General features: G+C 46.6%; 1 protein-coding gene across 2 annotated transcripts in view; it reads left to right on the forward strand.

Annotated features, from left to right (window-relative positions):
- The window catches only part of TMOD1 (tropomodulin 1), an 85,162-nt gene that overhangs the window by 59,329 nt on the left and 3,995 nt on the right, over positions 1–21,838 (forward strand). The window contains exons 8-9 of one of the 2 annotated variants that reach the window (XM_047700285.1): positions 4,814–4,957; positions 16,978–17,122. In XM_047700285.1, the coding sequence (XP_047556241.1) occupies positions 4,814–4,957; positions 16,978–17,122 (289 nt within the window). The remainder of the gene's footprint in view (positions 1–4,813; positions 4,958–16,977; positions 17,123–21,838) is intronic. The other variant, XM_047700286.1, reaches the window with a different exon arrangement.

Genomic DNA, 21,838 nt, shown 5'->3' on the forward strand with positions numbered 1-21,838 from the left:
AGATGCTTAACCAACTGAGCCACCGAAGTGCCCCTATAGCTCCCACTTTCATGAATATAACAGTCCATTTGGCCATGCAGACAACTAAAGCCTCACAGTATAGTATGATTATTACAACACTAATAGCAGGTTAAAAGTGCAAGAATTAGCTTACCAAAGATGGCAGTTAATCATTTAGTAGCAGTTTGTTAATATCCACAAAATAACTTGCAGGAATTTTGACTGGGGTTGCACTGAACTTGTAGATCAAGGAGGGAAGAACTGGTATCTTGACAGTATTGAGTCTTCTTATCCATGAACATGGAATATCTATTTTTTTAAAGAATTTATTTATTTATTTGACAGATAGAAAGAGACAGAGCACACATAGGCAGAGCAGCAGGCAGAGGGAGAGGGAGAAGCAGGCTTTCCACTGAGCAGGGAGCTGGATGTGGGACTTAGTCCCAGGACCCTGGGATCATGACCCGAGCCGAAGGCAGTTGCTTAACCAACTGAGCCACCCAGGCGCCCTGGAGTATCTATTTATTTAGTTCTTTGATTTTTATACATCAGAGTTTTATAGCTTTTCTCATATAGATCTTCTACATATTTTGTTAGCTCTAGACCTAAGTATTTCACTTTTGAGGGTACTAATGTAAATGGTGTGGTGTTTTTAATTTCCTATTCCACTTGTTCCTTCCTAGAATATAGGAAAGTGGTTAATTTTTATATGTCAATCTTATATCCTGCTATAATCATTGATTAGTTCCAGGAGGGTTTTTTTTTTTTTGGTCAGTTCTTTCAGATTTTCTGCAAAGACAGTCATATCAGCTGCAAACAGTTTTATTTCTTCCTTTCATATATATATATATATATATATATATATATATATATATATATATTTGATTTATTTATTTTTTTAAAGATTTTATTTATTTATTTGAGAGAGAGACAGTGAGAGAGAGCATGAGCGAGGAGAAGGTCAGAGGGAGAAGCAGACTCCCCATGGAGCTGGGAGCCTGATGCGGGACTCGATCCCGGGACTCCGGGATCACGACCCGAGCCGAAGGCAGTCGTCCAACCAACTGAGCCACCCAGGCGTCCCTATATTTGATTTATATATTTGATTTCCTTTTCCTGCCTATTGCATTAGCTAGAACTTCTATTCTGATGTTGAAAAGGAGTGGTGAGTGGGTTCATCCTTGCCTTGTACCTAATCTTAGTAATAATATTTCGAGTCTCTTACCATTAAGCATGATGTTAACTGTAGGTTTCTTGTCGATACTCTTTACCAAGTTGAGGAAGTTCCCATCTATTTCTAATCTACCGAGAGTTTTTATTATGAATGGGTGTTGGATTTTGTCAAATGCTTTTTCTGTATCTATTGTTACAATCATGTAACTTTTCTTTTTTAGCCTGTTGTTGTGATGGGTTACATTAATTGTTTTCCAAATGTTGAGCAAGCCTTGCATACCTGGGATAAATCTCACTGGTCACAGTGTATAACCTCTTTATACATTGTTAAATTCAAGTTGCTATATTTTTGAGGATTTTTGCATCTATGTTCATGAGAGATATTGGTCTGTAGTTTTCCTGTAATGTCTTTGTTTTGGTATTAGGATAATGCTGGCCTCATAGAATGAGTTAGGAAGTATTCCCTCTGCTTCCATTCTCTGAAAGAGATTGTAGAGAACTGGTATCATTTCTTCCTTAAATATTTGGTAGGGGGCGCCTGGGTGGCTCAGTGGGTTAAGCCTCTGCCTTCAGCTCAGGTCATGATCTCAGGGTCCTGGTATCAAGCCCCACATCGGGCTCTCTGCTCGGCAGAGGGCCTGCTTCTCCCTTCTCTCTGCCTGCCTCTCTGCCTACTTGTGATCTCTCTGTCAAATAAATAAATAAAAACAAATTTTAAAAAATATTTGGTAGAATTCACTCTGTGGGCCTGGTGATTTCTGTTTTAGAAGGTTATTAATTATTGATTCTATTTCTTTAATAGGTATAGGCCTACTCAGATTATCTATTTCTTCTTATGCGAGCTTTGACAACCTGTATCTTTCAAGGAATTAGTCCATTTCATCGAAGTTATCAAATCTGTGGACATAAGAATTATTCACAATTTTCATTTATTATCTTCTCAATTCCCATGGGATCTGTAGTAATGGGCCTCTTTCGCTTCTGATATTAGTAATTTGTCTCTCTCTCTCTCTTTTCCTAGCCTGGCTTAAGGCTTATCGATTTTATTGATCTTTTCAAAGAATCAACCTTTCACTTCACTGATTTTCTCTATTCATCTGTTTCCTGCTTCATTGATTTCTGTTCTAATTCTTATTTATTTTCTTCTGCTTACTTTGGATTATTTTGCTCTTCTAAAAGTTTTCTAAAATGGAAACTTGGATTATTGAATTTAGATTTTTTTAAATCTATGCATTCAATACTAGACATTTCCCTCTAAGTTCTATTTCCACTGCATCCCACAAATTTTAATAAGGTATGTTTTTATTTATTTCTCTTAAGGTTTCTTTTTTGCCCTACATGTTATTTAGAAATGTGTTGTTTAATCACCACGCAATATTTGTAGATTTTCAAAGTTATCTTTCTGTTACTGATTTCTAGCTCAATGTCACGGAGCTCTGAGAGCAGATGTTGTATGATTTTGTTTCTTGTAAATTTATTAAGGTATGTTCCATGGCCCAGAATGTGATCTATCTTGTGAATGTTCTGTGTGAACTTGAGAAGAACGTGTATTCTGCTGTTGTAGGATAAAATAGCATTTAAGTGTCACTTCTATCCAGTTGATTGATGGCGTTGTTGAGTTCAATTACATCCCTACTGATTTTCAACCTTCTGGATCTTTCCATCCCTGATAGAGGGCTATTAAAATCTCCAACTCTAGCAGTGATTCATCTTTCTCCTTGCAGTTCTATCAACTTTTGCCCCTTATAGCTTGACCCTCTGTTGTTGGGCACCTATACATTAAGGATTGTTATGTCTTCTTGGAGAATTGACCCCTTTGCCATTCTGTAATGCCCTTTTTATCCCTAACAACTTTCCTGGCTTTGAAGTCTATTGAGTAGCAATCAATTCTTTTAAAAAGTTAATTTTTTAATTGAAGTATAATTAATGTTATAATAGTTTCAGGTGTTCAATATAATGATTCAACATTTCTCTTCATTTCCCAGTGCTCATCAGGATAAGTGTACTCTTAATCTCCCTTATCCATTTCACCCATCCTCCCACCAACCTCCCCTCTGGCAACCACCAGTTCTCTGTATTTAAGAGTCTATTTTCATGTGTGTCTCTTTTTTTCCTTTGTTCATTTGTTACTTAAATTCTACAGATGAGTGAAAGTTCTGTGAGCGCCCCCACTCCCTGCCCCAGCTCCTCTCCCTGTACCCCCATTCCTCTACCATGATCCAGGAAAGAGCTGACACCTAGCATGACAAGGTCTCTGGGACCTGCTCAGCCACCAGCTGGTCCACTTGGATTGGTCTGGGGCACTTGCCTATCAGTTATTAAATATTTTGATTATCAGACCTGGACAGGTCTTCTCTGGGGAGCAAGAGAGATTCTGTGGAAAGAACACAGCCTGTGGCCCTCTCCTCAGGAGTGTCCAACATCCTCAGGGTCTGAGAGAAAGCCAGCATGCCATTCTGGGGGCACATGGAAGCAGGGGGAGGAGGGAAGGATGATTTCAACAAGGAAGGCTTTCTGGGAGCTGAGCTCGTGTAGGGTTTCAGCAAGCAGGGATTGTGGGAAGGGCATTCCTGGCTCAGAGAGTCATTTCAGACAACCAGGGCCCACTGATGGCACATCCTGGGCTACCAGCTGCTGGTGTCCCCTTTCCTCCATGACACATCGTTTCCACCAACTGCTAATTACCTCATTTCCTTCAGAGGCTCTGATTGTCATCTACACCCCATTGGCTGAATTCCTCTGAAACGTGCTGGGGGCCACCTGAGCTCCTCTCCTCCCATTTGCCCTGGTCACTTGCCCAGTGGGGTGGTTTCCCAGGCATCCTTCTGTGCTCTCTGCTGCTCAGATGAAGAGAACAATGACTGCATGGAAACTCAACAGGGAAATAGAAGCGACAAGTGGAGGATACATAAGGAGGTTGGGACTCCTTTAGTCACTCAGTGAACTATGACCGAGAACCTATTGTGTGCTGAGCACATGGGCACTCTGGGATGAATAAGATGCATTTTCTTCCCACCAAGAGTAGAGAGTCTGATGGCAGAGACAACACCAGTATAAAAACAACTCTGAACAGAGGAATACACGTTCCATGAGGGAAGTTACGGATAAATTCTACAAAGTGCAAGAGGTCAGGCCTCAGTTAGCTGGGGCCATCAGTATAAAGGCTCCTAGAGAGGAATTGAGAATGACCTTGAAGGACGGGCAGAGTTTGGACAAAATGGAAAGGAAAGGGCATCCCAGGCAGCAGGGACAGGATGAGCAAAGGCAAAGCAGTGGGAGAGCATCAGGCATGCACAGGCAGCTAAGATCAGCCCCGCCATAAGGGAGCAATGAGACTTGAGGCCAGGCAAGGGAGGAGAACCAGATGTTCGAGGATGATGCAGGCTAAGGAATGTAGAATTCTCCAGTTAGAGGTTTGGGAGCCATGTCGCATTGGATGGGAGGAGAGACACGGGAGTTGTGCTTTGTGAAGGGGGTTGTAGAGATTGTCTTGCCTGGTCCCTGGCTCGAGCAGCATGAGTGTGCAAGGAACGCTTACTCCCAGCAAGGCCCTCTCGGTACTTTAGGTTCTACCCTAGAGGGTCTCCAGCCTTGCTCATGGTGACTCACAGATACCCTTGTTTTTCTCCCGTGCTTCAAGGCCCTTGCGGAGATGCTCAAGGTCAATAAGGCATTGAAGACGCTGAACGTGGAATCCAACTTCATTTCCGGAGCCGGGATCCTGCGCCTGGTGGAGGCTCTTCCATACAACACTTCTCTAGTGGAATTGAAAATCGATAACCAGGTTAGATGCACAAAGGTCTCTTTGTGTCCTTCCCTGCAGGATGCTCATGGTTCTACCCTTGCCCTTGTACTGAGGGATGGCTAGATGCTGCTGGATGGCACAGATCCAGGGCCCAGCTTCAAGGCACCCCAAAGGTCATTGGTCCCCACCCTCCACCATGCTCATCTTCCTTCTTCATCATGCCCTTTAAGTGCTCTGCCAGCTTCTGCTTCTATACCCCTAGTGATGGGAGCTCACTCCTTTCCCAGATCACCCCTCCGGTTCTTAGTGAGACTATCCCTCCCCATATCCAGTCGAAATCAGCTTCCTGCAAGTCATGTTTATTGGACTTAATTCTCTTCTCTGCTGCACATGGGCCTCATCTGGGGCACAGATATTATAAACCACTAGAGTCTTCCCCATCAGGCTAACTATCCCTGTTTTCTTCAAACACTTCCCCCACCCCACTCAGTGGGCTTCTGAGTCAGTCTCATTACCGTCACGTTTATTCTCTGGGCAAATACTAGTTTGATTTTCACCTTATGGGGTTACCATTTCTCTGTAGCTTCTGGGGTTCAGTCATTTATTATCAGAGCAGCTCTTCCAGCTCTGACTTTCTAAGATGATGCTGGCTACAATATCTTACATGTCGCCTGTGTTAAGGGTCTCTGGTGGGCTGGGTTCTGTGTGACGCACCTTACACACATCTCTGACCTGCCCGACCACCCTGCAGGATGTGGGTATTATCTAACTCAGTCTGCAGAAGAGAAGCAGCCAGACAGGCTAAGACAAGCCACTTTCTTAGCACCAGTCACTTAGCACTTTGGGAAGCAGAATTCGAATTCAGGTCTCTGTGACTCCAGAGACCACACTCTTTCCATGACACCACATTGCTTTTGATGTTAAAATGCTTTCTTCTTTAGGGGCTCTGGATAGGAAACTTTTGTTTTCCTACCTGACAGTGTTTGCCAGATGGTCGTATAAATACGTGCATGGGAAAAAAAGATTGGAAGGAAATATAACAAAAGTATAAACAGCGATATGTCCCTGAATGAGATCTTTATTGTAAAATATCACACACATATGGAAAAGTGCACAAAACTTCAGTGGGCAGCTTAATGAATCATGGTGGGCACGTGCCCCTGTGCGAGTCCAGAACTAAAGCATAACCAGGCTCCCAAAGACTGGTCAGCCCTTCCCAACCCTAACCCCTTGATAACCCTTTGCTTGTGCACCTCCACGTCTTCGCTCTTGGTTCTCTCCTTCTAGAATGTCCTCTCCCGCCCCTACTCCTTCTCAGCCTGGAGAATCCCTCCTCTACCTTCTAGATTCAGTTGAATCCTCTCCCCAAGTGGTGTTCTAGAACCTGCTTGCCAGAGCTGATTGTAGGCATCTCTCCACACTCTACCTCAGTGATGTCACGCTGGTAACTTGAAATCACTCCTGGTGGGAACATTTACACTATGGAAATTGACAAACACTACAAATTCAACTTTTTTTTTTTTTTTGAGAGCCTGCCTATCGCTACTTTCTCCCATTAGCTTACCTTAGAGCCTCTAACCCTTTCCCCAGAAAGAGTTAAGTGATCCCCACCGTGTTCTCCTAGCACTTCGGCTTCCCATGAGCTTCTCAGAAGCTGGTACTGTATTTGAGCCATCTCTTTATTTCAGTGCCTGGCTCAGAACTTGGCCCATCAGTGGTGATTGGTAAGCAGGGCTGCCCTGGGTGGTTGTGTATGTTGTTCACAGCACAGGAGACAGGGGGCAAAATCCAACCCACACCCTACTCTCCAAGCCTTGGTATGGGGCTTGGTTCAGCCAGAGAAGGTACTTTTTTCTAATTCATATAAAGAGCAGCAGCCCTGTCATGTGAATTTGCTACACTGGACTCCTGCATCTCTCGCATGCCAATGGCTGCTGCCACATTACCCATTCCCAGCCCCTCCCCATTCCCTCTCTTTCTGCCACTGCTGATCCTGCTTTATTGCAGGCAAGAGAGGCAGAGCCACTGGAACAAAGGCATGCAGCAGGCTTAGCAGCAGCCCTGGACCAAGGCCTGGGATTGGCTATTCGTGTGACTCCAAGCCTGGCTGGGCAGGGAGTCAGGGGCTACCCAGCGTCAGCTGAAACCTGACTCCTGGGGCAGAATGTTGGCCAGAAGTGACCCAGAGCACTGGCCTTGGGTCCTTGTGATGACAGCTGACAGAACGTGAGCTGCCTACCTTCCCTCTTGCTGTTGTCCACCTTGGCTGAGCCCAGGGTCAGAGCCAGTGCTGACCGGCACCCTCCCTCTCACTGAACACCCAGTGTGAGCATGCTCACTTTCCTGAGCCTCAGTTTCCTCACCTACAAAATGGGATCAAAAGAATTTCTACTTCTAAGTAAATGACAGATGTCAACTATGAGGTTGTGAACTTTCATAATTACTCCAAAGGTGACCTAGAGAGTTCACACAGTATTCTAAGAGCTAATTTACTGAGGTGGTACCATGTATCCATTATCTCATTGAATGCTCTCCAGGACTCTCTGTGAGTGGGCATGATAACCCCCTCTGTGTTGTAGATGAGGACACTAATGCCCAGGTAAGTTCTGTAATCTACCCATAGTCACACAGTGAGTAAGTGACAGAGGTAAGATTCGAACCCAGGTTGATGTGACTCCATAGTCCATGAACTGTACTTCTCTGGTCTTTTGACTCCTACTGTAGATTTGTGTGGGTCTTACTTGGCTTTTTCAGTGGTCCCTTTCCCTGGGGGAGAGCCCAGGGCGCTGGTCACCCCCTCCCCCCACCATCCTGGGAGCCTTATCTTTGGTTCATCTGAGAGTTTGATGAGTGCTGGCTGAACTCCAGGGCTGTGCTAGGCTCTGTCTATGAATGAGGCTCTGGCTCTGCCTTCCAGAGATTCCACGCTGGACAAGAAGGCAGACAAGTACAGAAATGATCACTGAACCAGGTGCTTCAGCAAGCTGCAGATGGTGGGCCTTTGGGGAAGCCATCTCAGTCAGGAGGAGGAGGCATCTCGGAGGGCTTCTTGGAGGAGGTAGAGTTTAAGATAAACTCCTAGGATGGATAGTATCTCAGAGAGTGAAATGGAGGCCGAAGCATCTCTAGTGCAGTGAACCACATGAAAGAGAAGGAGAAGGGAAAGCTGTGGAGCCCATCTCCTGGAAGAATCCAGAAAGGGAGTTAAAAATCCAAAGGGCTCTGAATAGGTAGGTAGGATGAAAGAGGCTGCGGGCTGTGTTCTGGAAAGATGGTTGCCAGCTGGATAGGAGAGGCTTGAGGGCAGGCATCAGGGCCTGGGAGACCAGAGAGATGAGGGCGACCTGTGGGGCAGTGCTCCCATAGGTCTGGAGTCTAGGGAAGGCCACCAGTGGCCTCTCACAGTGCATCTCTCCTCGGGTGCCCCCACTCTGGGCTCTGAGGGCTGTGCCACAGAGGAGGTGGTGAGTGGTATTTGATTTATTCCTCATTCCTGGTTAGTCACCGAGCTCCTCAGAGGCCACAGCTTTCCCCTGAGCCCTTAGGACTATAACCTGCGTTAGGGAGCCTCTGTCCTTATACAGCCAAATAAAGGAGAAAGGGACTTGGGGAGTTCTGCCCCGGTGACAAGAGCCTGGCTGGCTGGCTCAGGACCCAAATCCGGGAACTGGGATCCTGAGGCTGTTTGTTTTCTCAGTCATCTCTCTTTATCTCCAAGCAATGTTGTACTCTGCCTCCAGTAGCCCTGAGCCAGCAGTGAGGGTGGGAGGGGGCGGAGAGGCCAGGACCCAGAGCCGAAGTCATCAAGAAAATGTCTATTGAAGGGCATCTTGGTTCTTTCCACAGCTTGGCAACCGTGGCCATTGCTGCTATAAACATCGGGGTACAGATGGCCCTTCTTTTCACTACATCTGTATCTTTGGGGTAAATACCCAGTAGTGCAATTGCAGGGTCATAGGGAAGCTCTATTTTTAATTTCTTGTGGAATCTCCACACTGTTCTCCAAAGTGGCTGCACCAACTTGCATTCCCACCAACAGTGTAAGAGGGTTCCCCTTTCTCCACATCCTCTCCAACACACGTTGTTTTCTGTCTTGCTAATTTTGGCCATTCTAACTGGTGTAAGGTGGGATCTCAATGTGGTTTTAATTTGAATCTCCCTGATGGCTAGTGATGATGAACTTGGTCGCCAAACTGTGGAAAGAACCAAGATGCCCTTCAGCGGACAAATGGATAAGGAAGATGTGGACCATATACACTATGGAGTATTATGCCTCTATCAGAAAGGATGAATACCCAACTTTTGTAGCAACATGGACGGGACTGGAAGAGGTTATGCTGAGTGAAATAAGTCAAGCAGAGAGAGTCAATTATCATACGGTTTCACTTATTTGTGGAGCATAACAAATAGCATGGAGGACATGGGGAGATGGAGAGGAGAAGGGAGCTGAGGGAAATTGGAAGGGGAGGTGAACCATGAGAGACTATGGACTCTGAAAAACAACCTGAGGGTTTTGAAGGGGCGGGGGGTGGGAGGTTGGGGGAACCAGGTGGTGGGTATTAGAGAGGGCACGGATTGCATGGAGCACTGGGTGTGGTGCAAAAACAATGAATACTGTTACACTGAAAAGAAATTTAAAAAAAAAGAAATAATATATTATAACCAAAAAAAAAAAAAAAAAAAAGAAAAAGAAAATGTCTAGTTCCACCCTCCTTTTGCAGGTAGGTAAACTGAGGATCAAAGAAGGAGCGGGACTTGCTGAGGTCAGGTATCAAGTTAGTGCCAGAGCTGGGCCAGAACTGAGGTGTCCCACCTTCCAGACAGGCTGCATTTGTGGCTGGACAAGAGAGACCCTCAGGCCCCAGGAGCAGGCACTGTGTACAGAGTGCTTGCCCACCCTCTCCACCCCAAGTTAACCAAATCCAAATGGTGATTTTCTGTCCCTCTTGATCTGCCCTCATCAGTCCCAACAAAGCCACCTCCAGCAGGCCCTTCCCCAGGATCTTGGGGCACGGGGTACTCCCTGCCTCAGAGCAGACAAGGCCCGAAAACATGACCCCTCCCGAATGAAGTTATGTGCCGTGTCTGGGGGATATTGGCTGGATCTCTCACATTTCATTTCCAACACTGGACAGTGAGGATATGCTTCATATTTTGAAAAGAAGATCAAGGAAGTGGACTAGATATTCTTGTTTACCCAGATTGGATTATTTTCCTAGTACAAATAAGTTTAGAAAGAAAACACAGCCACAAAACAGGATCCTGAAGGTTTTCACACGGGGTGATACCCCCTTAATTTTAGATTACATACTCAAGGCAGATGGCTAAGTTTTTGCTGTTGTTGTTTTGTTTTTTTAAATGTGATTGAATGTGACTTTTGGTTTTGCAAAAAGGAAGAAAACCAAACAGGCAAAGCTTCACCACCCATAATGTTCTCTGCTTTGTTCCTTATACATTCAGCCTCTAAGCTGCAGCTCTTGGCTTGTGCATAATTTTTGTGTCTGTCTCCGTGGGTACTGAAGTAATTCAGCCTGGAAACATCCAGCCTCCAAGAGAGGACAGCCATGCGTCACTGTCCCTTCTTCAAAATGCCAAGTATGGTCCTTCACTGACCTCACTTCTCAGGCAAAAAACGAGATAGAGTCAGTGGAAATAAGAGCAAAAAATATAAGGTCAAGAAAATCGTTTTCTGACACAGATCAGCATGAATCAGAATAAAGATTTGTGACAACAACCATCTCGCGCCATGACCGCTCCCCAGTGGAGGCTGCACTCTGTTCTGAAAAGCCAGGAGATTTCCAGACAGGAGACAGCCTGACCCAGGGATTACCTGTCTTCAAATCTCTGACACTTGAAGTCAAATGAGGATCAAGTCCAAGCTCAGCCTCTGCTCTGTGGTATTCTTGCTGTGTATGGGGGAGAGGGACCATTTCATGTATCCATGCCTCAGTCTCCTCACCTCTAAAATGGGAAGGATGCACATACTTGTGGAATAGGGTTGTTAGAGGCTTTCATGTGTTGATCCTTTAATGAGTACCTGGCATGTTTCTTCTCTCAAGAAGAGGGAGGTGATATTTCTATTGTTTTATTGTTGTCGTAGTTGTTTGGGCTTTTTTTAGAGAGGGATGGGGGAGGGGCAGAGGGAAAGGGAGAGAGAATCCTAAGCAGGCTTCACACCCAGGGCAGAGCCCGATGCAGGCCTCGATCCCAGAACCCCGAGACCAGGAGCTGAAATCAAGAGTCGATGCTTAATTAACTAAAGCACCCAGGTGCCACAATATTTCTATTGTTAGTTAGACCAGTCAGTACTGGAAGGGTGGGGTGGGGAGCACTGACTTCTGACAGAGTCTAGCTGGTACAGAAAACAATTTTTATCTCCTTTCTGTCCTTCCTTGTTCCTTTTCCTACTTATGTCTACTTCTTATCAAAGTGTAACTTACATACAGTAACAAATACATCATAATTAGCTTCACGGATTTTTATATATATTTTATATGGATTTATATGGCATATGTATTATTATATAATATATATATATATATATATATACACACACACACACACACACACACACACACACAAACACACCTGGGTAATCAACACCAAGGTCAAGATATAGAATATTTCTAGTATCCCATATGCCCCATCCCAATCAATACCCTCCAACTGCAATCATGTCCCAATTTCTGTCATGATGGATGAGTTTTGCCTGCTCTTAAACTTCATGTAAATGGAATCCCACGGTGTTGTTTTAGGTCTAGTTTTTTGGTTCATCGTTGTCTGGGAGCATATCAGTTATCTATAGCTGTGGAACAGATTACCTCCCCAAATTCAGCAGCTTAGAATAACAAAGAACATGTATGAGCTCACAGTTTCTGGGAGTCAGGAATCCTCGAGCAGTTTGCCCACATGGTTCCAGCCCAAGCTCTCTGACCAGACTGCAGTCAAGTACAGCCTAAGGGCCTGACCAGGGATGGAGATACCGTTTCCAAGATGGCTCCCTCCATGGCTGTTGGCAGGAAGCCTCAGCTCCTTGCCGTGTGGACCTCTTCCCCAGGCTGCTTGAGTGGCCTCACAACATGACAGCTAACTTCTCCCAGAGTGAGTGATCCAAGGCGGAGAAAGAAGAAAGCCATACATGCCTTTCTATGAGCCAACCCCGGAAGTTACACAGTCCCTTCAGCCATGGTCTCTCTGTTGGAAGTGAGTCACTAAGCACAACCACCCTCAAAGTGAGGGGTGTTTGGAAGGGAGGAGGATCAAAGAATTGACCGACATGCTTTAAAATCATCAAAGTGAGAATCAGCTGTGCTATTTTCCTTTGCTCTGGTTTGGCCAGAAAGACCTTATTAACCAGCAGAGGTACCCAGACATGGAGCAGGGTGCCTCACAGGTGATGTGGCCCCATCCTCAGGGGTGTGTAAGCAGAACAGAACTTGGCAGCTACAATACAGAGGGAATTTTAATATCAGCTTGGGTTTGCAACTCTGAACTTCAACTAGATAATTCCCAGACTCTTTCCTTTTGCCCATGTCTTCTGGACCACAAAGGGAAGGCCATCAGATTGATTGATCTGATTGATCCCATCAGATGCACAAAGTGAGCTTCCTGAGGCCCATGGCACCTCTGCCCAGAATGGGGGTCTCAGAGCCACCCACTCAATTCCACCTAGAGCATTGGTTGGTTGTTCATAAGTCAGCAAATCTGGTCATCTTCTCATCAGGCTGGTGATGCTCCGCCACAGGGAAACAAGAGCTGTCATAACTGCTGAAGGTTATGTCAGCGTTTATAGCCTCTTGGCAATTTTAACTCAGAGTATGCCTGTCTTTCAACCCAGCCATTCCACCGCCCCATGACCAGCCTAAAGAGCATGGGCTCCCTCCCCTGCAAAGCCACAGCCACACTGCCTATAACGAGGAACACAGAAGCCAGCTCCTTGTCCATCTGTACCAGGGCATCCCGTGAAGTCGTTCAAAGAAATGAGGTAGTTCTCAGTGTCGCGACTTAGAAAGATCTCCAGAAAATGTTAAATGAAAAAGGCAAGTTGCAGAACTATGTGTACAATAGGAATCCATCTAAAGGAAAAAATTAAAAAGAAAAATCCGCGCATTTTTACTATCTACTTCATAGAAAAAAATCCAGGGAAACACACCCCACTGGCCTAGTGCTTACTCTGTGAAAAGTGGGTAGGATTGGGATTAGGGATGTGAAGGGAAGCTCTCTGACTTTATTCAGTCAGCTTTAGTATCATTTGAATTTTAATAATAAGATTATATTTTTTCACATGTGATTGATTTCATTCTTAAGCACATCTGAAGGGAGAGGGATCAGAGTTCTTCTCCAGCCCCCTCTCCCCGGCTCAGCTGCCACAGTCTGCTGGGGCCAGTCCTGGCATGACCTGCCCTGGGGTTCTGCCAAATGAGCTCCCAACTGCCCCTCGCCCACTGCCCAGGTGGCCTCCTGATTTTTTTTATGCCATCCAAGCAAGCCATTCATGGATTCACAGAATGCAGGTCCCAGAGACCTGAAAAGTCACAGAGCCTAAACCTTCTCCATTCATAATGACATGTAGGAGGCTCTCACAAGACACTATCAACCCTCTGTCCACACACTTCCAGGGACAGGAAGCTACGGCCTTCCCAGGCAGTTCCTTCCACACGCAGACACTATGGACAGTGAGATCACAATCCTGCACGCTGAGCCAAACTCCATCTGCCTGTAGTCCCTCTTATCAACCCTACCCTGGCCTTCAGAGCTCTCTCAAAGACACTCAAGTTAGGCAAGAACTAGCAAACTCTCGAGCGGAACTCCTGTGTTCAAATCCTGGTTCTGTTACCAACTAGCTCTGTGATTTGGGGGAAATTTGTTAATGCCTCTGTTCTTCATGGACCTCGGCTGGAAGATGAAAATTATAATAATAGTACAGATTCCACAGGTTTATAGGGAGGAGAAAGTGAGTTCACTTATGGAAAGTGCTTCTATGGCTTTACTTGGTACACAACGATCACTAAATCTCAAAATAACAGATCAGAGTTTTGATTCTGGCAGTGTCCCTATGGCCTCTTCTCTCATCTGTGAAAGGATTGAGGCCCTGAAGAGGGATAGCCTGAGAACGAAGCAAGTGTGATACTTCTTAAGATGTGTGCACATTTCTTATTTTACTCTTTAATGTAAAAATAATGGTTTTGGTCAAAGATTAACACTGGGAAGACTGGCCATGATTATCTAGCAGAATCCTGTATTTTCTCCAATACACCCAGACACATCTGCACATATCCCAGGCATACTGGATGCCTGTGTGAGAACATGGGCCTAGAGGATCCTCTGAAGTCTTTCCAGTGTCAGGTCAAGGTCAAGCCCTGGCTCTGGCATCAAGTGGAGGGAGCACGTTCCAGCTTCCCTCTATACATGGGTTCCGTTTACTCATCTCTAAGACGACGGAGGGCCAGTTGCTGCCTGCGCTGCCTCCCCAGGGATGTAGGGAGGGTCAGTGGGGGAAGTTTGCAGGGGGGTGCTCTGTGCTCTTGACTGAGTGGCACGGAGTGTCAGCTTTGCAGAAGCAGCCCTCACAGATGCTGGCAGCTCCTGCACTCAGGGGACACTGTGCTTTCTGAGATGAGCCCCTCCTGAGTTCTAGCAGGCCTTTCCCGGAGAACAGCCTCAAGGAGAGGCCAGGCTTCTCTACTAAGTGGGGTGGGTGGGGGACCTTCCAGTTCCTTCTTGGGCCCTTATATGGTGTCTATACTATCTGCCAGGCCAGGTGGGCCAGAGCCGAGGGCTGTGCTGAGTCCTCAGAGGACAGGCCTGAGCTCTTCCAAGCTCTTTCAGGAGGCATGACAAATGGGCAATGGAACTTTACCAGTGTCATTCTACCTGCCCAGCTTGGTGTTCCCAGCCCCATTTGAACCCAGACAGGCTCTGGTGTACTCATAAGACCTTGAAGGAGTTCTCCATCAAGCGCCTCAACTGAGGTCCCTGCTTGTCCCTTTGGATGGTGAGGTAATCTGGCTTCTCAGCCCTCCTGTGTTGTTGTGCGTCAACTATGTTCCTCCTTCCTCCATTCAGTTCCTTGACCTTGACCTGGAGGTATTGAGTACTATGTACTATCCAAGGGCTCACAGGCTAGGGAAGCCCCATGTAACATGATGATGGAAAGGTTCTACATCTGCACTGACCTAACTGCACAACTGAAATGTGGCCAGTGAGACTAAGGACCTGGGTTTCAAATTTTATTTATTTCATGATTTAAATTTTAAAATTTAAAAATTCCATTAAACAATGGGCCGAGGATCTGAATAGACATTTTTCCAAAGAAGACGTCCAGATGGCCAACAGGTACATGAAAGGATGTTCAGCACCACCAATTATCAGGGAAATGCAAATCGAAACCACAATGAGACATCACCTCATACCTGTCACAATGGCTAAAACGAAAAGAACAAGAAATAACAGTGTTGGTGAGAATGTGGAGGAAAAGACACCCCTGTGCACTACTGATGGGAATGTGAATTGGTGCAGCCACCATGGAAAACAGTATAGAGTTTCCTCAAAAAAATAAATATAACTACCATATGATCTAGCAATCCCACTTCTGGATATTTACCTGAGGAAAACAAAAACACTATTTCGGAAAGATATTTGCACATCCATGTTCATTGCAGCATTTTTTTACAATAGCCAAGACATGGAAACAACCAATGGATGAATACATAAAGAAGATGCGGTGTATATGTATCTGTACACACACACACAGAGGAATACTACTCAGTCATAAAAAAGAAGGAAATACTTACGATCTCGCTTGTATGTGGAACTTAAACAAAAAGAGAAAAGAACCAAGTTCATAGACCCAGGGAACAGATTGGTGGTTGCCAGAGGTGATGGGGGAAGGGTGGGTGAGATGGACGAAGGGGGCCTCCTTGTCCTGGCTGAGACCCCAGGACAGTCTTGGTGAAAGTGAACATTCTTGTCTTGTTCCCGCCCTTAGGAGGAACATCTTTAAGCCTTGGTGTGATGTTAGCTTGTTCACCATGTCTCTTCAAATATCTTTAAGCTTATGTTTATTTTGTATTATCTTATTATATGTGGTAACAGGAAATTCAAACCATAAGTTACAAAGAAGAAAACAAAAACTCTCCTCAATCCCACCACCTCCAGGACACTTGCTGGCTTTTTCTAGGCATTAGGCATATATATGTGTACGGAAGATACATGTAACTTGACTTAAATATGACCTGTTTTATTACTGGGCTTTTTTTCTCTATATTGTCTTGTGGTCATCATTCAGGGCCTGTGACCAAAGATTTGCATCACCATCTGACAGCTTTCATGTTCTCATTTAAAGTTCAGCTATCATTTATTTGAGAACCCTCTCTAGATGAAGTTGCCTTCCTTTCCCCCCAGGATTATAAATAAGACTGATAAACATCCTCATTGTATCCTTCCCAACACTATATTATAGGTTCTCCTTTTCTTTTGTTTTCTTTCAGTCTTTGTCACTAGAGGTCTTGGGGTAGGGAACTAACATGATCAGAGGGAGAGAGGCTTTAGAAAACAAACTCTGGGCATTCCCAACTTACTGTGTGACCTTAGGCAAATCTTTTTCCCTTTCTGGGCCTCGACTTCCTCACTTGGAAATTGAAGGGATTCGTCAAGTGGCTGGTTACCAAACCTGGTTGTATGCTGACATCACCTGGGAGTTGGAAAAACCACAGACACCTGAGTCTTATTCCCAGAGACTCTGATTTAATTAGTATGGAATAGAGCCTAGGGAGTAGAATTGTTCATTTCCTTGTGACTTGTTCATTTGAAGAGCCCTCCTGCTCGAGTTTTCTAGGAAAGATCTGTTCTTGGCATCTAGCAGGGCCTGGGTTCGAATCCCAGCTCATGCACTCCTGGCTGTGTGACCCTTTGCCTTCTCCAAACTTCCAATTCCCTGGTCTTGGTGGGGGGAGGGGAGAGTGGCTAAAATCCCCGCCCACCACGCCGGGTTCTGCTCCTAGAGAGGAGCTCCTGCACAAACGGGTGAGTGGTGACTGCTGTTCTTTCCTTCATCGAAGAGCCAGCCTCTGGGCAACAAAGTAGAAATGGAGATTGTGAGCATGTTGGAAAAGAACGCAACGCTTCTCAAATTCGGCTACCACTTTACCCAGCAGGGGCCCCGGCTGCGGGCCTCCAACGCCATGATGAACAATAACGACCTTGGTGAGTGATCCTGGGCTACCGGCCCACCTGCTGTCATTTTCCCACCCATCCTGCGGGGCGGTATGGCAGGGAATATTCCACTGATACCTTCTCCTCCTCTTGAGTCCCACTCCTGACTCTGACGTTCGTCACAACTCCTTGGTTTCTGTTCGTGCCTGGCCTTCCGCCTCCCCTGGCCTGTACGCACTGCTTCGGTGTCCAGTTGGAGCTGAGGCTGAGCTCGTTCCTTCCCGCAAGCTCAGCGCGCACAGGGCTGGAGCCCCATTGTGCCATCCACATCTTCTTTCGCTGCCTGAAAGGAAATGTGGCAGAGCATAGGCTCACTGGGAGTCTTTCCCTCTCCGAATACCCTTCCCGAGCTCAGGGTCCTCCCTCTCCCCGACCACGCAAGCATGGTATCTGGCTCTAGTCCCAGCCCCCAAAGCCACGGGACCAGCACACCTACCCAAACCCCAGGCCCAGCAACTTCATAGGGCTTTCAAGGTAAAAGCTGAAAATGGCGACTTCATAGAAAGTTAAGCCAGTTCCATTAATTTCATCTCAGTTAAAAGCATAGCTTATATTTTTTCTGAAAAGGAAAGGAAAGAAAATGTCACCATCGTTTTTGATGAGCATGGGCCAAACAGGTATGCGAATTGTCCGGATGAAAAGTGCGGTTGATCATTGACTTACTTCCAGGTGCCTGTTGTTTTCAAGCTCTCCCAGCGTTTATGACTTGTATTCCTGCTGGCTGCTAAAAGGATCTGATACATTGTCCAAAAACGACTTTGCCTTCTGAGACTGTAGGGAAATAGGAGGAAAAAAACGAGAAAAGGAGTTGGTCTAATACATTAACATAATTGATCATCATATTTAGCTGTGAGTTTTCTCAACCAAGGCAAGAAGATGAACCAAGTTACAATACTCTTATTACAGAAGAGAAGGAAGCATAACAAGCTCAGAAAAAAAGGGAAAAAAGAAAAGAAAGAGAGTTTCTTTCCGGGATTGAATTATGAAATGACTATGTTTTCGAAAGGACAGCATCTTCGGTGAGCTTTTCATCGAATTCAAGCCTGTTCTACATGTGGGGTTTTTGTTTTCTATCACTCAGTAAAATGCAAAGGGTTTAATACTGAAGCACGTCTCAAAGTTCAGGTTCGTCACTTTCTAGTGATGAGTCTGAGGCTAAGTTATTACCTGGAAGGCCTGGAAGAATGGAGGGGAGTGTGTAGGTGCACAAGGCAGGTACTCACAGAACCTCTGCACAGATAACCACAGAGCTGCAAGCGCGCGTGGGCGCGCGCGCTCACACGCACTTTAAATTGAGTTACTCAATTTAACAAACATTTGTCAAAGTCCCATAAGGCAATATGGGTTTCTACTCTGGAGGATATCATAGTCCAGAAGTTATTCATTCATTGCCCACTCTAGGTGTCACTTTTTTCTAGAGCTGCAGGTCTAGAAAAGTCCATAAAACAAAGAAAGAAATACTCACCTAGTATCCAGGTTTATCTGACGTGCCCTTATTTGAAATAAGCACAAATAATTATGAATCATTATTATGGCATCACAGAGGTGAGGGCTGCACTGAGCTGTGGAGGAAGGCCAGCAGTCCAAACGCTCTGGGCTTGGCTGGGATCCAGCTTCAGAGCCAGCCCTCCAAAGCCCTGTGTTCTGATACCCATAGCCTCGAATTTTCCCCTCCCAGATTAGATGAAGCTTCAACTGTGCCCCTGGCTCCCTGTCCCAGGGCCAACGCAGCTTTTGTCTTCCAGTGGCAAAATGGCCTGGAGGCCTTTTCTAGGGACAGAGGTTCCAGATGACCAGGGGGTAGGGGTGCTGTGGTGGGGGAGGGGCACCAGAATTAGCTGTGGCCTGGATAACCTGGCCCTTGAGGACTCTTCCAGTCCTGAGGGTTTGTGCCTCCAAAACCTAGGCCTGACTCCTATCCCCAGCAGCTTGTGAGGTTACAGTGGCGGGGTCCTAGAGTGCCAGAGCTGGAAGGGCTCTTCAGACCCCCCCCCCCCCACCCAGTTCTCTTTTGGGGAAACTGAAGCCTGTGGGGGTGGACTGCCTTTCTAAGGGAGCAGCTCAGCCAAGTCCCACCCGTTGTTAGTTACAGCAGCATTTTGGGAGCAACTCTGGTGTGTCCAGGACTGTGCCAGGGGACGTAAAGGGCAGCAGAAAGGCTAGTTCTTTGACTCCAGAACCTTTATGGCCTTTTAGGAAAGAAGAGACTCAAGGTGTGCCTGAAAATTCATGAATGCCTGCAAAGTGTGCCCAGTGTGAGGAAGTGACTTGAGAGGACTGAGGCTGGTTAAGCAAAGCATCCTCATTGGGGCTGGGCTAAAGGGCACGGGGGGGGGGGGGGGGGCCGGGGGAGGCTTTAACCAGCCTTGCAGGGAAGAGAGAGATTGGGAGGGTGGTCAGGTGTTCTTGGTGGGGGTACTAGCACAGGCAAAGGCAAGGTGGGAGGACCTAGTATTTCAGCTAGGAGAGACAGAAAAATTCAAAAGGAGTAGAGGGACTGTTAAAGGGAGTTAGACCTAGAAGGAAAAATAGGAACTCATAGAGAAGGGAGGGAAGGGCATGCCAAGCAGAAGGAACAGCATGAGCAAAGGCAGGACCAGGAGTTTGGTGATGAGAGCAGGTAGGAGGTAAGACCGACAGTTTCCTGGACAGGACTGCCAGGTGATCAAAATGGGCCTCAGGGTTAGCCCAGGAGACTGTGCAGCTGTTCCCTTGGGGTTTCCCACCAAAGGCATTAGAGCAAAATTGCTTGCATGATTACACATAATATTGAGTGCTGGTGGGTGAAATAGGATTTCTAGCTTTAAAGGCCAATTTGTGCCCATCTGCTAAATTTTGTTAAAGAAACACTTCTGATTCAGATAGCGCACCAGCTTTCTCCTGCAAAAAAGTCCTTTCTTTCCAACACGACATTTTCATTCTGCTCACAGGGCTCCGATGAGGCAGACAGGCTTCTGTGCTTTCCAGCTGCATGTTTTTATCCCGAGAGCCTCCGTGGGTCATACCTAGCCTCTGTGGTGGTTAGCAGAGTTCGCTGCTGCAGCAGGGAAGACAGGCAGGGCCCAGCCTCTCCAGCTTCTCACTCCAGCCTGCACCCTGCTGGCTCCTGGCTCACAGACAGCCTCGGTGGTGGGTTTTGCCTGCCTGCAGGGTGGGTGGGCTCTTCCTTGGGGGCTGTTCAATCCCCATGGCCAGAGGTCAGCCTGTGCCTCTGCTTACGTGCAGCCTGCCGGGACCCATTCTGGCTGGCGTGTCTTCGGTCCTTCCCATCCTTTGCACTGAGCGGCCAGCTACACGGCAGTGTCAGGGAGGAACCATGGGTCCCCATCTATGTTTTCGTATAGCGATACCTCAGATGACTCCTACCTCTACACTATTTATAGCTGAGAAGCTAAGCATGGCTCTCAGGTCCTGTAAATCTGCCTCCAAAGCTCTTTCCACTTAATGAACTCAGAATGCCAGCTCCAACTTAAGACCGTTGTATGTGTGGAAGTGGGGTGGGGACCAGGGCTAACCTGTTTCAAAGCAGGAAACACCTGTTCCTGGGGAATTCTCTCTTCTACTGTATTCTCAAGGAAGGCTTTTCTAAAATGCACCCCAGACACCATGCACCCCAAATCAATGTCATCATCATCCCCCAAAACTACTCATACAAAAGGTATTACTTTACTCATAGGCCTCCAAGCCCGAAATCTAGGCCTCTGTCTATATGCTGCTCCCATCCCAGTCAGTCAGTCCTCTCCGGGCCATCCCCCTTGCCCTGCCTCGTGCCAAGCCTCAGCACATTCACCTCCTGTCCTACAACTTCTGTGAGCTGACCAGCAAATCTCACAGAGCGCCCATCCCAGAGTTTGTTCTGTCACTTTACTTAGTACCCTTGCTGGGCTCCCACATCCCTTAGTAGTCAGAGCTGATACGTACACCACGCTTCCTGAGTGCCAGGAGCTGCAGTGAACACTTCCTGTCTTACTTAACCACATGAGGCCCCCAACAACCGGCTGAGTGAGGTCCCATTACTACCCCCCACTCTGCAGGAAGGAAGTGGAGGTTTGGAGAAGTAGGTAAGTTTACCTACAGTCATGGGTGCAAGTGGGGTTTGCACTGCAATCGGACCTCAGAGCCTATGCCCCTGTATCCCTTCGTGGTGAGGACATGCTGGGACTTCTCTGTCCCCTGACAAGCCATCCTCTCACCCCGTATTAGCACCAGCTGGTCCGAGGAGCTTGAGTGCCTCCCAGCGACCCAGGCCAAAGTATCCCTGTAGAGGGCACCTACTCCTAACGCTCCCCTTCCCTTCTCAGTCTGCCCCTTTATCCTTCCAGACTCGGTGCACCCGTTCCCTGCCGTCTTTCCAACCACTTCCTTCATTATGCCTCATATGCCTCCCTGGTAGAGAGCTACGAGGGAACGTATAGCATGTTCTCAAACCCACTGTTGGTATAGCTTGGTGCCCTGTTAAGCTAGATCGTTACTTCTGATCCTTGTGCCTGGCACATAATAGTACTCGGTGAATGCTATTGAACATATAAGTGAATTTTAAATGCTTCCCATAAATAAATAAATACATACATACATACATACATACTTCCTAAAGACATGATAGAGGGGTTTGAGCTTGGTAGGAAGTGGTGGAAGGAGCTTGAGCAGCAGATAAAGGTTGGTCCAGACGACCCGAGATTCCTTCTGGCTCAGCGAACAGGTCTGGCC

Source organism: Lutra lutra, chromosome 13 (assembly GCF_902655055.1).
Source record: "Lutra lutra chromosome 13, mLutLut1.2, whole genome shotgun sequence".
In the NCBI taxonomy this organism is placed as follows: Eukaryota; Metazoa; Chordata; class Mammalia; order Carnivora; family Mustelidae; genus Lutra; species Lutra lutra.